We start from the raw sequence: 14,184 nt of genomic DNA on the forward strand, positions 1-14,184 counted from the left end.
CATCACCTCTTAGCCTTACTTGCTCTGTGGCCATCTGACAATCCTATAGTTATGGATGTACCATTAGGATGAAGAACTATAAAGCATGTAGAGTAGGAGGCTCCATTAGCATAAGAAGCAGCTTGTCAGTATTCTCTCATGCTTCTTAAAGGCAAGTAGTAGTGTCAGTTACTATTTGTGGCCATACCATTTGTCTAACAGAACATGCCTCTGTTCACATTCAATTATCAAACAGGCCTTGAAGACAGGACAACTCTAGTTTTCTGTTTAGAAGAGCAGAAATACGAATACTGCCACGGCTAAGAACAGCAGCTTCTCCTCTGAACTCCACAGTGGCTAGGAACATTACTTGGGAAGAACACAGTTCTTACACAAAAGATAAAGTCTCAGCTTTAAAGATATTGTTACACATTTACCTTGAGAGCTGTGAGTCACTGTTTTCCAAACATAAGAATTTTTCTGTTTTGTTATGTATCCATCAACCTCCTCATTAGGAGCATCTAAGCTGATTAGCAAGTTAGGTGGGAGAGACACCACAGCAAGACTGCTACTAGCTTCCCTTCAGCAAAACATGTTGATATAGTTTCATAATCAGTTTGATTCAAGGCTATACTTCTTAGAAGACAACAACTACAAACCGTTCCTTAGCACTGCCCTCCTCCTGGCATACACATTCCTGCTCCTACCCTGTACTGCTACAGTGAGTTAGGGAGCCAAAGAGCTGAAAGCAAAATTGGTTTATTTAATATACAAAGGGTAAGTTATATCAGCTTTACTACAAGTGATAATGCCAGCAGAATATACGACCAGATAGGGAACAAGTTCACCAGATTCACCATCCAAACACACTTTAGTTGGCATAAAGCAATCAAATTACCCACTTGCCTTTCCTATTGCTAAAACAGCTTACAAGCATGATGCTAAGACTACACTGAATTCTTAAACCCTCCTGCCAGGGGACAGAAGAAGCAGCTGGTTGAAAGAGAGGGCCCAAATCAAAACAAACATTAGCATCTCTACAGTAAAAGTGGTGCAAATACTTGTAGAAAATATTAATGTAAAAGTAATCAGTGCATCCATTCTTGCTTTTGTGAAACAGCTTTTATAGTACTTATATCTCATATCAGTAAATTAAACCACTACTTTAACCTGTCAGCAGAACAGATACTCACGTTACAACCCTAGAGTATAGATTAGGCATTTGCTATGCAGATCATTAGCTTCACGAAGTAAAACACCAAATCCATCCTCCATCTCTCCCTAATCTCTCAGACAGCTCGTTATTTAGCACAGCAGGGAAGAGGGCCAAAAGGGAGGCAGGTTACATAGCAATACATTAGAGTGGTCTGTTTTCCGTATGCCTGCCCTCACATTACATGAGTTTGTCTGCGTAAATTCCTTCATTTAGCAAAAATATCTGGAGTACTACAACAAGGGTGCGAGTTTCAGGTCCACCTGAGAACACCTGAAGGAGGATACTGGTGCTATTGTTTATAAACTCACTATGCAACTAATCCAGAGAGCCTACTATAAAACTCTGTACCTTCACAAGATGTTAGTATGCCTTCAGTTTTGTTGAAATTGACCAGTTCAAGGCTGCAAAACAAGATGCTTTTTGCTTAATGTATTAACATCCTGTTATGAATGAGAACATGAGCACTTGCTGTCCTTTCACAAGATACGTTTGATCAGAGGAAAAAAGTGCCTGGCTGTCATGTTGAAGATCATGAATGGCATGAAGACAGTTGAAGGTTGTTGTGCCTTGGAACATCCTGTTGTGATTAGATATCCATTACTACAGAAAAAGAGATCAGTGACCTACTGATCACATTTAAAAACTCTGTAGCATACATTTTCTAATATTTTGCTCAGTTAAGTGAGCTACGATCCACAGGACTGACTTCTTCCTCCAGTTTGCTGCCAGAGATTTGCCCCTGTAACAACACTTCTCATGAAACAGCAGGGAGTCACAGGCTTTACTGTAATCTGGTAATCCATTAACTCCTTGTCCTCGTAAGGGAAGGGAAATAAACGCAAAAGAGTACACAGCGACTTCCAAACCCTATGACAATTCAGATACTCCAATTGCAGCAATTTAATACAGGTTTAACAATTTTAGGTGCCCACCATGGATGTTTTTTCTAATTAGGCACCGTAAGTTATGAAAAACACTACAGCTCAAACTGTGAAAGAGTTTGAGGAGTAACCAGGTAATAGGTTCTAGCTTAAGATGAGATCTTTCCCCAAATAAACTGAAAGCTTACTAGAAGCTCATATCCAAGTGACTTTATGACAAACAGAACATCTATTTTGTCCGTTAGTTGACAAAACAACATTGACTCCAATCAAAAGAGAAGCTATAAGCTCTGAAGATACGCAAAACCAGAAGTGCTAGGTTAGGCTACTACATAAAGCAGCTCTTCCTCGTTCCTTGACTGAGCAGCATTTAAGCAGTCATTTCCTTGAACAGTTTTTTCACACTGTACAGTTACACTCCCTTCAACAGGGTAAGGCAGTATTTGCACTATTTAGTACAAGTCACTGTGGACTCCTTTCTACCTTAGTTCACGTTCAAACAATAGAACAACGGTTTTAGGCATATCCACAGTCTCCTAGTTTAGCTACCACTCTAAACTACAATTTCAGAGGCCTTAAGAAAACCACATCCTATATGAGCTCATTAATTGATGCACACATGTAATACTATCTGCAACAGTCCTTAACTTCCTCTTACCAGTCCTGATGGGCAGCCTCTATCCAAAGGATTTCAGATTCAGCAGATGTTATATTTTCTGATGTCTCTAATGGAGAGGTTGGATATCACATGAAAGAGTCTAGCTCTTCACTACGCATCTCATCTATTGATTATTATCCCCTATTCTCCCCTTTCCTCAGCCAAACATGCACAAATTCAAGAACTGTAAAACACCAAAACACCCAACCCCAAAAAAACTCAATTCCCCCCAGCCCCTCAGAGTTTCATGAAATGACCAGAAAAAAAGCTAAGACAGAGAAGCCATGGGCAGAACACATGTTCCTCAGATTAATCTCATACTAATTGTGTTTTCCTTAAATCACTCTTCTGCAAATAGTAGCAAGCGATGCAGGACTTAGTGCTTATTATAGCTCTAAGCAGCACGCTCTTCTTAGGGGTTTTTCAGGCCAGAAACTGTCCATATTACATGAGTGGCGACAGCCTTGCAAGAGAAATAGTAGAGCAAATCCAGACGCCTTGCCTTCAAATTTTTTCAGAGAGGTAAGTAATCTAAGAATACAAATAAAGAAAAGTCAATGACTGTCTACAGAAGCAACTAGAGCCCTTCTTTAAAACTATACCCAATGCAAATACGAACCTACTACTCAGAGGAACAATGCAATAGCTTTAGCCTACACATTGAAAGTTGTATTACTGACACGCAGCACTAAAGAAATGCTCTATGTGCCCAACTCGCCCTATGTGGTTTGTTTCACTGTGTGGCTGCTCTCACTGAGAATAAATAACTCTACATACATGCACATGGTCATTTAATTTACTTGCATGGCCCTCCTATATACACAGGTAACGCATTCCATTATCTACCATCCAGTCAAAAGGGTGATCACCATACGATGAATTTCATGAACCAGCAGCCTTTTTTAATCCCCACTTGCTTATCCGTAACCTAATGCACCAGTCCCAATTCAGTGAAGCAAAGCTACTGAAGTCAGATTTCGAGAGGCTGAACACTCTCCCTATCCAGTACAAAGAAGAATTAATACATTAAGTTCTATGAGAAGAGACAGACCTTTGTTTAATGTATCTGTTGGGTTTTATTTAAGGAAAAAATATAGACCAAGGAGAACAGAATGGTATCTTAGAACAGAACATATACAGAAACATTTGGAGAACAAACTAAAGGAATCCTTCCTTCTTCTGCCCAACTTTTAAGGTGACACTGAAAAGGTAATACAGTTATCTAAAGCAGTGAGGGAAATTAAGAACTGTCTTGTCCTCCAAGCCTGCAGCAAAAGCAGCTTTGCCTCTGTGCAGACCCATTTCATCAACCCAAGAGTAGATGACTTCCTGATTTTACAGTGGAAGAGAAGGTTACCAGTAGTACACTTAATAATTGTAATACAAACTACTTCTACACTACAACCTCCAAAAGAAAGCAGAAAAGGAAGCTTTCCTAGCTTTCAGGGTGTACAGCAGATAGTACTGTTGCTGCAACAGAACAGCTTGGGTGACAAATGACTTGAAGTACTTCTTCACCAGACAAGCATAAAGCTATTCTCAAAAAAATGAAAACAGACTCCTGATGATGTATCCATCAGCTAAGACAGCTGGAGAATTTATAAAGCACCATCCTGCATAAGCCAAATCGCTTCAGCAGCTCTGCAGTACAAGCACACAAAAAAAGATTTAACATATTACTGAAGTATTTCTTGCAGGAGTCCATATGCTTATAACACATGCAGATCTTGTCAGGTTTTAGTTCACGAGGCACTTCATCCAAGCAAGGACAAGGACTCTTCCTGCCCTGAACTCCTAAGCCTGGATGGCACTTTACCAAACCACAGGATTCAGAGCTTTCCAGCTCTACTACCACTGCAATCTATTTTACAGTATAGCCACACCTTGCTGTTTTCTCAGTGGGCCACATTAACTAAGTGCTAATTAACAGGCCTATCTTAACCAAGTACTTCAGTTAGCTTTCAATCTTCAGTTTTCTTTTCTCTTCTCTGGTGTCTATGAAAGATAAGCTAAAAAGCTATTTGCTGTACTATTTCCTATGTATTATAAAACAAGACAACTGAGCAAGTATCTAAAAAAGCCCATACATCTACTGGCAAGTTGTTAGGCATCTGAAAGTGTTATTTTCTTAACTGTTTTTCTCAGATGTCTACACTAGAACCTCTGTATGCAAAACACAGAGCCTACAACAAAAAGCTGCCCTGAAACAAAAAATTTTGAGAGCTATCAGGAACTGCAGGATAATTAATTTTCTTATACTATTGGATTTTGAAAATTTACTTGATATTTATATGAATATAAAACATTTCCCCCAGCCTGTATTGATACTGGGGATTGCACCAACCCAGGTGCAGGACCTTGCATTTGACCTTGTTCAACCTCATGAGGTTCACATAGGCCCACTTCTTGAGCTTGTCCTGGTCCCTCTGGACGGCATCCCGTCCCTCAGGCGTGTCTACTGCACCACTCAGCTTAGTGTCGTCTGCAAGCTTGCTGAGGGTGCACTGGATCCCACTCTCTATTGCCACTGATGAAGATACTCAACAGTACTGGTCCCAATACAGACCCCTGAGGCACACCACTTGCCACCAATCTCCATCTGGACATTGAGCTGTTGACTCTCTGGATGAGACCATCCAACAAATTTCTCATCCACCCATCAAATCCATCCCTCTCCAATTTACAGAGAAGGATGTTGTGGGGGACTATGTCAAACGCCTTACAGAAGTCCAGATAGATAACATCTGTAGCTCTTCCCTTGTCACTGATGTAGTCACTTCATCACAGAAAGCTACTATGTTGGTCAAACAGGACGTGCCCTTGGTAAAACAACACTGGCTGTCTTGATTACCCCCCTGTCCTCCACATGCCTTAGCATAGCTTCTAGGAGGATGCATCCCATGGTCTTCCCAGGCACAGAAGTGAGGCTGACAGGTCAGTAGTTCCCACAGTCCTCCTTTCTACCCTTTTTAAAAAAAAAAAAAAAATGGGTGCAATGTTTCCCATTTCCCAATCTCCAGGCACTTCACAGGACTGACATGACTTTTCAAATATCACGGAGAGTGGCTTGGCAACTACATCAGTCAATTCCCTCAGGACTCTGGGATGCACCTCGTCAGGTCCCATAGACTTCTGTATGTTCAGGTTCCTCAGGCGGTCACAAACCTGACCTTCTCTTACAGCTGGAGGGACTTTGCTCACCCAGTCCCTGCCTTCCAATCCATCCACTTGAGAGATGCGAGGAGAGAGGTTGCAAGTGAAGTCAGAGGCAAAAAAGTTGTTGACTACCTCAGCTTTCTCCTCAGCCTTCTCTGTTGTTACCAGCTTGCCAGTCTTGCTCATCAGGGGGGTTAATGCTTTTCTCTGACCTTCCTTTTCTGGCTGACATCCCTGTAGAAGTCCCTCTTATTAGTCTTTGAGTCCCCTGCCAAGTTCAGCTCCAGCTGTGACTTGGCCTCCCTGACCCCATCCCTACACAGCCGGGCAGTGTCCCTACACTCTTCCCGGGATAACTGTCCCTACCCCAACTGCCTGCGCATTTCCTCATTGTCCTTTAGCTTGACCAGCAGGTCTTGACTCACCCATGTTGGTCTCCTGCCTTCATTTCCTGATTTCTTACTCCTGGGGATGGAGAGCTCTTGTGCTTTATGGAAAGCACCTTTAAAGATCTGCCAGCTCTGTTTTGCTCCCTTGCCCCTGAGGGCAGTTTCCCAAGGGTCCTATTGACTAACTCCTTGGACAGCTAGAATTTCGCTTTCCTAAAAATTTATGTTCCTGACTTTACTCTTTGCCTCACCCATATTCCTCAGGACCACAAACTCCATCAGTGCATGATCACTGCAGCCCAGGCTGACTCCAGTCTTGATGTCACCAATTACCTCACTTGCGTTGGCAAGCAACAGTTCTAGTATTACATCCTCTTTGGTAGGGCTGTCTATTACCTGGCTTAAGAGGTAATGTAAAAAGTAGCTGTCATGTATAGAGGTCATGTAGAAAGTAATTCTTATATTTAAAGTCATATGTGGCATAGAAGCATTTAACCCACAGATGAAGAAGTTTAATAGATAACGCAAGTGCCAAAAATATGCCTAACCAACACAGAAGTGACAAATAACCTTTTAACTACTAAAGACAGACTGACAGCATCAGCTGTCTGTTCACCTCCAACTCACTGCAGTTGTAAGCTCTGAAAATTGCTATCAAATAAGACTTTTTTGAAGTCCGTAGCAGACTGGTAAAACCAGACAGGAAAGACAGGCATCACTCACAAATCGGTAATTACAATAAATTACAATTACAATAAATTTGTAAGAGGATAATGCATTATTTAGTGCGGCAGATAAGTACAAATGCCCAAGAAATAAGACTCAATGTAAGAAGATTAAGCATTTCCAAAGGCAAACAGGCTAAATTTAGGTTTTAGGTTAGTTTAGGTTATTTCATCACCTTGAATCACATATTGAAATCACATGCATCCACATTAGCACAGTTAGCACACAACCACTGCATTTTCATTTTTCAGCAACATTTATAATGCAGATCTGGTATCTGCAAAAAATCTTTCAGAAAAAACACCCACCATGTTTCAACACTACCTATAATCTGGAATGGCTGCAGGCAACCTAAACCCATCAGGCCCTTATGGTAGTATTACAGAGAGATGAGTCCAACAAAACCTCTCTAGAGGTCCCTTCCAACTCTGAAGATTCTGTGATTCCGTGATTCCGTGAAAATTAAGACTGAAATTCAGAACGCCAGTAGGCATTTTGCACATCAGTGCAACTGTCACATATGTAGTCCAACTTTAAGGCTAGAAACAGAGGTTAAGAGCTGCACTTGGTGTCTAGCTTTCCTCCCATCTCAGAACAGGAACGTTTTCTTAGATTTACATGTCAAAAGATTCTGTTCACCTAAACAGCTGTTTTGCTTTGTTCTTGACAAATACCTGGCTCCCTGCTCTGAAGGGGGAAAGATGGAACTTAAGCCACAACCTATGCCTGCAAAGCACCAAGTCTCTAGAGAGTGCTCTCAAATACTTTTGGGAATCTTAAGTCAGCGTACACCAGCTCATGGTTAGCTGGCAACACTCGGAGTTCCCTTAAAGGAAAACAGATTCAAATGCCATTTGACAGCTATTTGGAAACTGCATAGATCACCTAATAGTGGGAACTATCAGCTCTTTCAAAGCTAACTGTAAGATACAGTTACTTTCTTCATTATGAAGATGAAAAAGATACAAAAATACTTACAGCTCCCAAATAGCTGTCTGGACAGGACAAAACATTTGAGAAATATTGGTATTTATTTAAACAGTGAAAGTGTTAACATTTTACTTGTGTCACAAGTGAGTTACGTCTTTGTCACTTTTGCAGACACTGAGACCATGAGAGGTTTGTTGTCCAATCTGGACAGAGGGGTGGTTGTTCCACCAGAGTTCCCACACTACCTGTGCACTGGCAAGCTTGTGGGAAAATCAGTAGTTAATTTCTTCTATCCTACTGCCTTAAATATTGTTATTCCACATCTCTAAACATAGGTTAGGAACCTAAAAGCTTGAATGTTTCTCTTGTATTCCCTTCTACTGAGTTCCACTGAAAACAAGAGCGGACAAACATATTAACCAAATGCAAGACATAAGAGACACTGAAAAATAAAATAACGCTACCTCTAGTTAAATGAATGAAAACAATAATTAAAAAGTAGCAGATAGTCACAACAGCAAGTCTTAAATGTTACAACACCAGCTGAAACTATGGTACACATGCAGCTTGCATAGAATACAAGGGCACTGGAAAACTCTCAGTAAACAGTTAGGACAACCAGACAAAGCACACGAGGATTCACATAACCTTGAACTGATACACAACACATTTTATAAGCCTTCTTCTGCATATACAAGACTGAAGTCTGAAGAAACCTAAGGGCCTGCAACTCTGTTCTGAAAAAAAAATCTGAGACAGCTTTTGCTGTAACAAAGATTAACAACCTTGAATTTTACATACAAGGCCTCTGTTTACATGGCTAGAAGTCCAAATCACCTGAATTTAGTTTAACAAAAATCTGCATTTAAATAGTCTCATTTTATTGGTATAGTTTTCTCCCCAGCCTTTTGTATTAGAAGTCATCAATATGAAACGTTTTCCAAGCCAGTGTGGTTATCCCAATACAAGCTTAGTTACATCATCATAATTTGCATTAAAAAACTCTCCAAATCAACTTTCATCTGTTAGAGGAAACCTTACCACCACTACCTTTAAGGTAGCCTCAAGTAATCTACAGAGACACGCAGGTGGACAAAATAGAGCTGTTTCATCACAGCAACCACAGTGACCTTAGCCCTTCCCCAGGCAATTCCTGCCACATCATACACTCAGATCTTTGACTCAGATTAATATTAAACTACTATCACATGCAATTCTCAGTCAAAAAGTAAAGCTGAGCGCTGAGGTGTGCCCCCAGACATACACCTTTCCCACACACACACACCAAGGAGCAGCAGATCTGTACTCCTCCTTTCTGCCCTGCACGCCCACTGCCATTCTCCCCCCTCTTTTCTCAGGGGGACACTTACTAGCATCCCTCTACGTCCCAATTTTAATTACACAGATCCTAAGAGCTAATTTCTGTCAAAAAATAATTTTAAAGCCAATTGTAACCAAGCCCAGGCATACCCACAGAAGGCCCTGCTTGCAGGCGGCCTTACAGAGGCCTGCTTTCCATCCGTGGCGTTTTGAATTGAAAGCCGTTCACGGATTGGGAAGGAGACCAGAGATGCCTCTCTCTGCACTGCCACAAACCCACCCACACCCGAAAACACGCCGGCTCCGCTCCAGCGCCTTATAAACAAGGACAACAGCGGGCACCGACGCCTCGGCACCGCCTTCCACCGGGCCAGCGACTACGACACCCAGCGCTCCTCCGCAACAGCTGGGGTGGGGGTGAGTAAGGAAATACCTCAACCAACCCACCCAAAAAGCACAAACCAACCCCAAGCTACAGCCGAAAGCCTTAGGCCGCCGCCTCCCCCCCCCCCACTCCCCGCACCGCCTCCCCCGCCGCCCCCCGGAGCGCGTCGCCATTTCGTGAGGCAGTAGCGCTCCGACCAGCTCGCTGCGGGGGTTAGGGGGAAGAGGAGAGCATCGGGGACGGGACTGAAGGAAAGAAGCCCCCGGCCCCACAAGGCAACGGCCCATGGCAACGGCCAGCCCGGCCCGGCCCAGGCCCCACCGCGCCCCAGCCGCCACTCACAGTTCCGGATATCGGAGATGAAGACCGCCAGGCCCCGCATGCCATCGCCCTTCGACACCGCAGGCATCGTGGCGCGCGATCACGGCCACCCAGCAACACACCAAACCGCCGCAACTACCACCGCCGCCGCCCGCTCTCCCCGCGGGGCTCTTCAGGCCGCTGCCGCCGCCGCCTCTGCAGCGCGCAGGCGCCGGTACGGCTCTCGCGCCCCCGCGGGCGGCGGGCGCGCGAGGCTCTGGCGCCACCTGCCGCGCGGAGGCGGGGGTGCTGCGGGCGGCGCTGGGCCTCCACGCCGCCGCGGCGGGCAGGGCCACCGGCCTCGCCCCCGGCATCCCCCGTAGGAGTCCGGGCGGTCGGTCCTGCGGCCCAGGAGGGGTGGCTGCTTAGACGCTGGGCCGCAGAGATCGGGGGACGCCATCACCAGTCACCGCCATCAGGCCTAGGCCGACGTGAGGGGTGGCAGGCAGGCAGCCCTTCCCCGTGAGGGGTCAGCAGAGCAGCTTTAGCCCATGGATCCGCGGTTGAATCCACTGCAAGCTCCCTGCTCAGGAGCAGCCTAATCCCTTTCTCACCCGTGCCCCTAATGATCGAGAAATCTTATGATTTTTGAAGGTGAAACATCGGTCTTTGCAGGTGCCTCAGAGGATGTACCTTCTGAGGGAGAAGGAGAGGGATGGCAGGAGATAAGAGAACTTCACTTCATCGGTAAACTTCGAGCAGTCTGTTAATCTAAGATCTTATTTCTAAAATACAGAGAGCAGGGTACAGAGTCTGTGGTACAGTACATAAGATCATGCTTGCCACAGGGTGGACTGATGGATGCTGGGCCTCAGTCCTCCTGCTCAAAAGGGTCCCCAAAACAGTGCATGGGGTCTACTTTGCATACCCTGTGTAGTCACCCTGAACATTTGCAAGCCCAAGAGCTACTATACACAGAGCCATCCTTTGTCACATACCCCTTGTGAACCTGCCCTCAGCTGTGCAAGTGACGCAGTCGTTCTGCATTGCATGTGGCGATTCACACACCCCTGACTCCCTGGGCATGCAGGTGTTCAAACCCAGGGCCGCATCTTTCTCATGAAGGCTGTGAACATGCAGGGCGACACAGTCCCACGCCACATCTACTCCTGAGTTTGAAAACATTTCAAGGTTAAACTGTCTTAAACATGCCAAAGAGCATTTAATCTCATCAGCTGAAAATAGACTGAAAGGGTGTCAAAACTGGCCTAGTCAGCCTAAGCAAAAGTATGCCAAGAGTTTCAGTCATAATGCAAGTGATTAGTATTCTTAATGGAATATAATGACCTGCAGAATCATGGGGTTCAGGGCTACTCGAGATCATTAAGTTATAGTCATTTCATCTGTTTTCCTGTAGGCTTCAAGCTGTTTCATTTCACCTGTTCTTTTTTTTTTTTCTTTTTTTCCCCTGAATTGAGCCCAGTATCTAGCTTTTACTTACAGCCTGTCTTCCAGAAAGGCACTCAATCATGATCTGACACCATCAAATTCACTATTTCCTGGGGTAGTTTGTTCCCACAGTTAATCTTCCTCGTTTAGAGCTTGCATCTTATTTAAATTTATCAAGCTCCAGTGCCTTTAATGATACATTTTTCTCTTGTAGATAAAGAACTACATAATACTTGATATGATCTGATAGTGGCTGTACATCTCAAGTCACCTCTCAAGTGTCTGTTCTGCATATTTTCAGGATATATTGTTAATGTGAGTGCTTTTTAGTTGTGTAAGTATCTATTGGAAAGACGACAGTATGTGGTAGTTACGCATATATCTGTTTCTCCTTGGATCCATTTTGTAGACCAAGTGCAACTACAGGCAGCCATGCACAACTTATCTTATATTCAGCTCAGATTCTCTGCATCCATAGGCTTACATGAAGAAACTCTCCTTTTTCATAGCTTTATAAGCAGATTTTGACGCTTAACAATAATTTCCATTTACTTTTGAAGCTGAAAACTTAAGATGATTATATCCTACGTAGGAGTTTGTTTCAGAAAAAAAACATCTTTTTTTGAGATAGACAAAATATTGAACTAATTTCTACTCTTAAGAACACAGTGACGCCTAAAGGCTAAGTATATCAGTCCTGTCTGGCTGTACCAGACAGTTGTGGCAGTACCAAGCTAAGCCTGGGCTGCAAATTCTGCTTGAGAAGTGGGGTAAATATTCAAGTAGTTAACCCAGGTGGAGCTCTCTAGTTTTGTAACTATACTGCTAAAAATTTCATTTGAAATGTCTCAGTAGGCAGTACACATACCCTGGTTATTTTATATCAACCTCTTTTGACTGACTATTCATCCTTGCTCTGCTTCTTTTTGCCATAACGAAGGCTTATGCAATTGTGGCAAATGTTTAAGTATACGTCTGCCAATACTGCCTCATAATTTAGAACTTATTAGCCCATTTCAGACAGCTTTGGTAGGGAGAAGATACAAATTTTACGTGAATAAATAGCTAGAGGAAAGAGAGCCTGTAATGGTCTCTAGATGTGTCCTGACTGAAAGAAACATTGTAATGTGAGCTCAGCTGTTTTTAATACGCACAGTGCTGTAGGCACTAGGCACACCCTTTTACAAATGCACTGAGTTAATAAATCTGGAAAACGTTTTGGTTTGAGTTTAACATCTCTAAAACACCAGTCTGTGAAAACCCAGACTTCATTAGTTCCATCCATCCCAAGATGTCATTCATGATTTTAAAAGAGATTTCTAATTACTGCAAAATCAGCATTAAAGAGGAAGTAGTCTCAAGAAATGCTTTCCTATTACTCAAAATGTTTTGCAGCACATTTGTTTGCCAACAAATCCACAATGTCTATCCCTTCTTTCCTGTGTCATACATTAGTTGCTTTAGTCATTTCAGAATTTCATTGCAGTGGTACAAAGACTTAAATAATTACACTGACCTTCGCAAAACTATTACCATTAAACTGAAAGGATTCAGCTGGTGAGTATCCATTTGTGGGAAGTACAAAAAGGGAATTGTTCCTTTCCCTTTGTTATTTCTGTCAGATTTGTTCCTCACCCCATCAGTCACTGCTTTCTTCTGTCCTCATGATCATTCTAACCATTACTGGAAGCAAAAACAGCTAAGGAGAAAACAGAATCAGTGGCTCCTCCGCACGTACACTCAATCATGTTTCTTGACATCTACTTGACATCTAACGTTATTATTATCCATTAACAGAGAGCACAGATTTATCAGCTATGCCTTCTGCCATGCCAAAGTATCAGACACACTGCTTTCAAGACTAAGAAACACAAAGTTAGGATAATATCACTATCATGAGACCCTAAACTTCCAGAAATTTGGGATGAATCTGTCTAGATCGTTTCTTTCCAGTGAGCTCCTCAATGACTAGAAAGGGTTTACACTCAAAACACCAGGTTTATGTTAAAATGTAGAATTTAATACTTAAGCTTTAAAATAAACTCTGAGAGAGTAGATGAGGTAAAATAAGGGCGAATAAAGGTTTCACAAACAAGATCTCCTTTGCCACTTGCATGCTGGCAGAGTAATGTCAGCCAGCTGGGTGGCTTTGTGAGTTGCAACAAATTTTGTAATTCCTAGTTCATAGGAAGTTTTTTTCATTTAATCTCTGAGGTCCTTCTGCTCTTTCTCTTAGCTTTCTTTCTCCTTAACCACAGGCTTCCACTCACTTCTTACTGCCATTTTCTGAGTATGCACAGTTACTCACCAGGAAAGCAGCATGCTTCTACTCTCCTCCAGGTGTCCTATCTTGCTCAGGTACTGCTTTTTTAAAGGAATAATAGTGTACAGACTGAAAACACAGAAATAAAACTGATATGGTCTATCACAGGCAACCATAGCCCATTTTTAAACTTATTTATGCCTCTCTGAGCTGGCCACAAATGCACAGAATTAAAGCAAAAGATTATTGTCTGTAATAATAACCAAACAGTAACTGCTGGAGTATGAGGGAAAAATAAACAGAAAACTGATCAGTATTTTATGTAAAAGACTCATTTTTGAAGCTCGGGGCCTTTTCATTTCTAGGAAAAAAAAATATGAAGCATAAGATATAATTCCAGGAAAAGCAAAGTGAAATTTAATGAGTTACAAAGTTACAATTAGTTACATAGGGGGAACTTAGGCGCTGAGATGCCCAGCATTGTTGCACCCAGCCTTCGTGTACGTGGCTCTAGGAAAGGAATTCATAGTGC

At 42.8% G+C, this 14,184-nt stretch overlaps 1 protein-coding gene across 3 annotated transcripts in view; it reads right to left on the reverse strand.

Annotated features, from left to right (window-relative positions):
• Positions 1–10,165, reverse strand: part of AP2A2 (adaptor related protein complex 2 subunit alpha 2) — a 51,105-nt gene extending 40,940 nt beyond the window's left edge. For all 3 annotated transcript variants that reach the window (XM_054198417.1, XM_054198416.1, XM_054198418.1), the window contains exon 1: positions 9,983–10,165. In XM_054198417.1, coding sequence (XP_054054392.1) covers positions 9,983–10,049 — 67 coding nt within the window. In that variant the 5' untranslated portion in view covers positions 10,050–10,165. The remainder of the gene's footprint in view (positions 1–9,982) is intronic.
• Positions 10,166–14,184: the final 4,019 nt, after the last annotated feature.

The sequence above is a fragment of the Rissa tridactyla genome, chromosome 4 (assembly GCF_028500815.1).
Source record: "Rissa tridactyla isolate bRisTri1 chromosome 4, bRisTri1.patW.cur.20221130, whole genome shotgun sequence".
Taxonomy (NCBI): domain Eukaryota; kingdom Metazoa; phylum Chordata; class Aves; order Charadriiformes; family Laridae; genus Rissa; species Rissa tridactyla.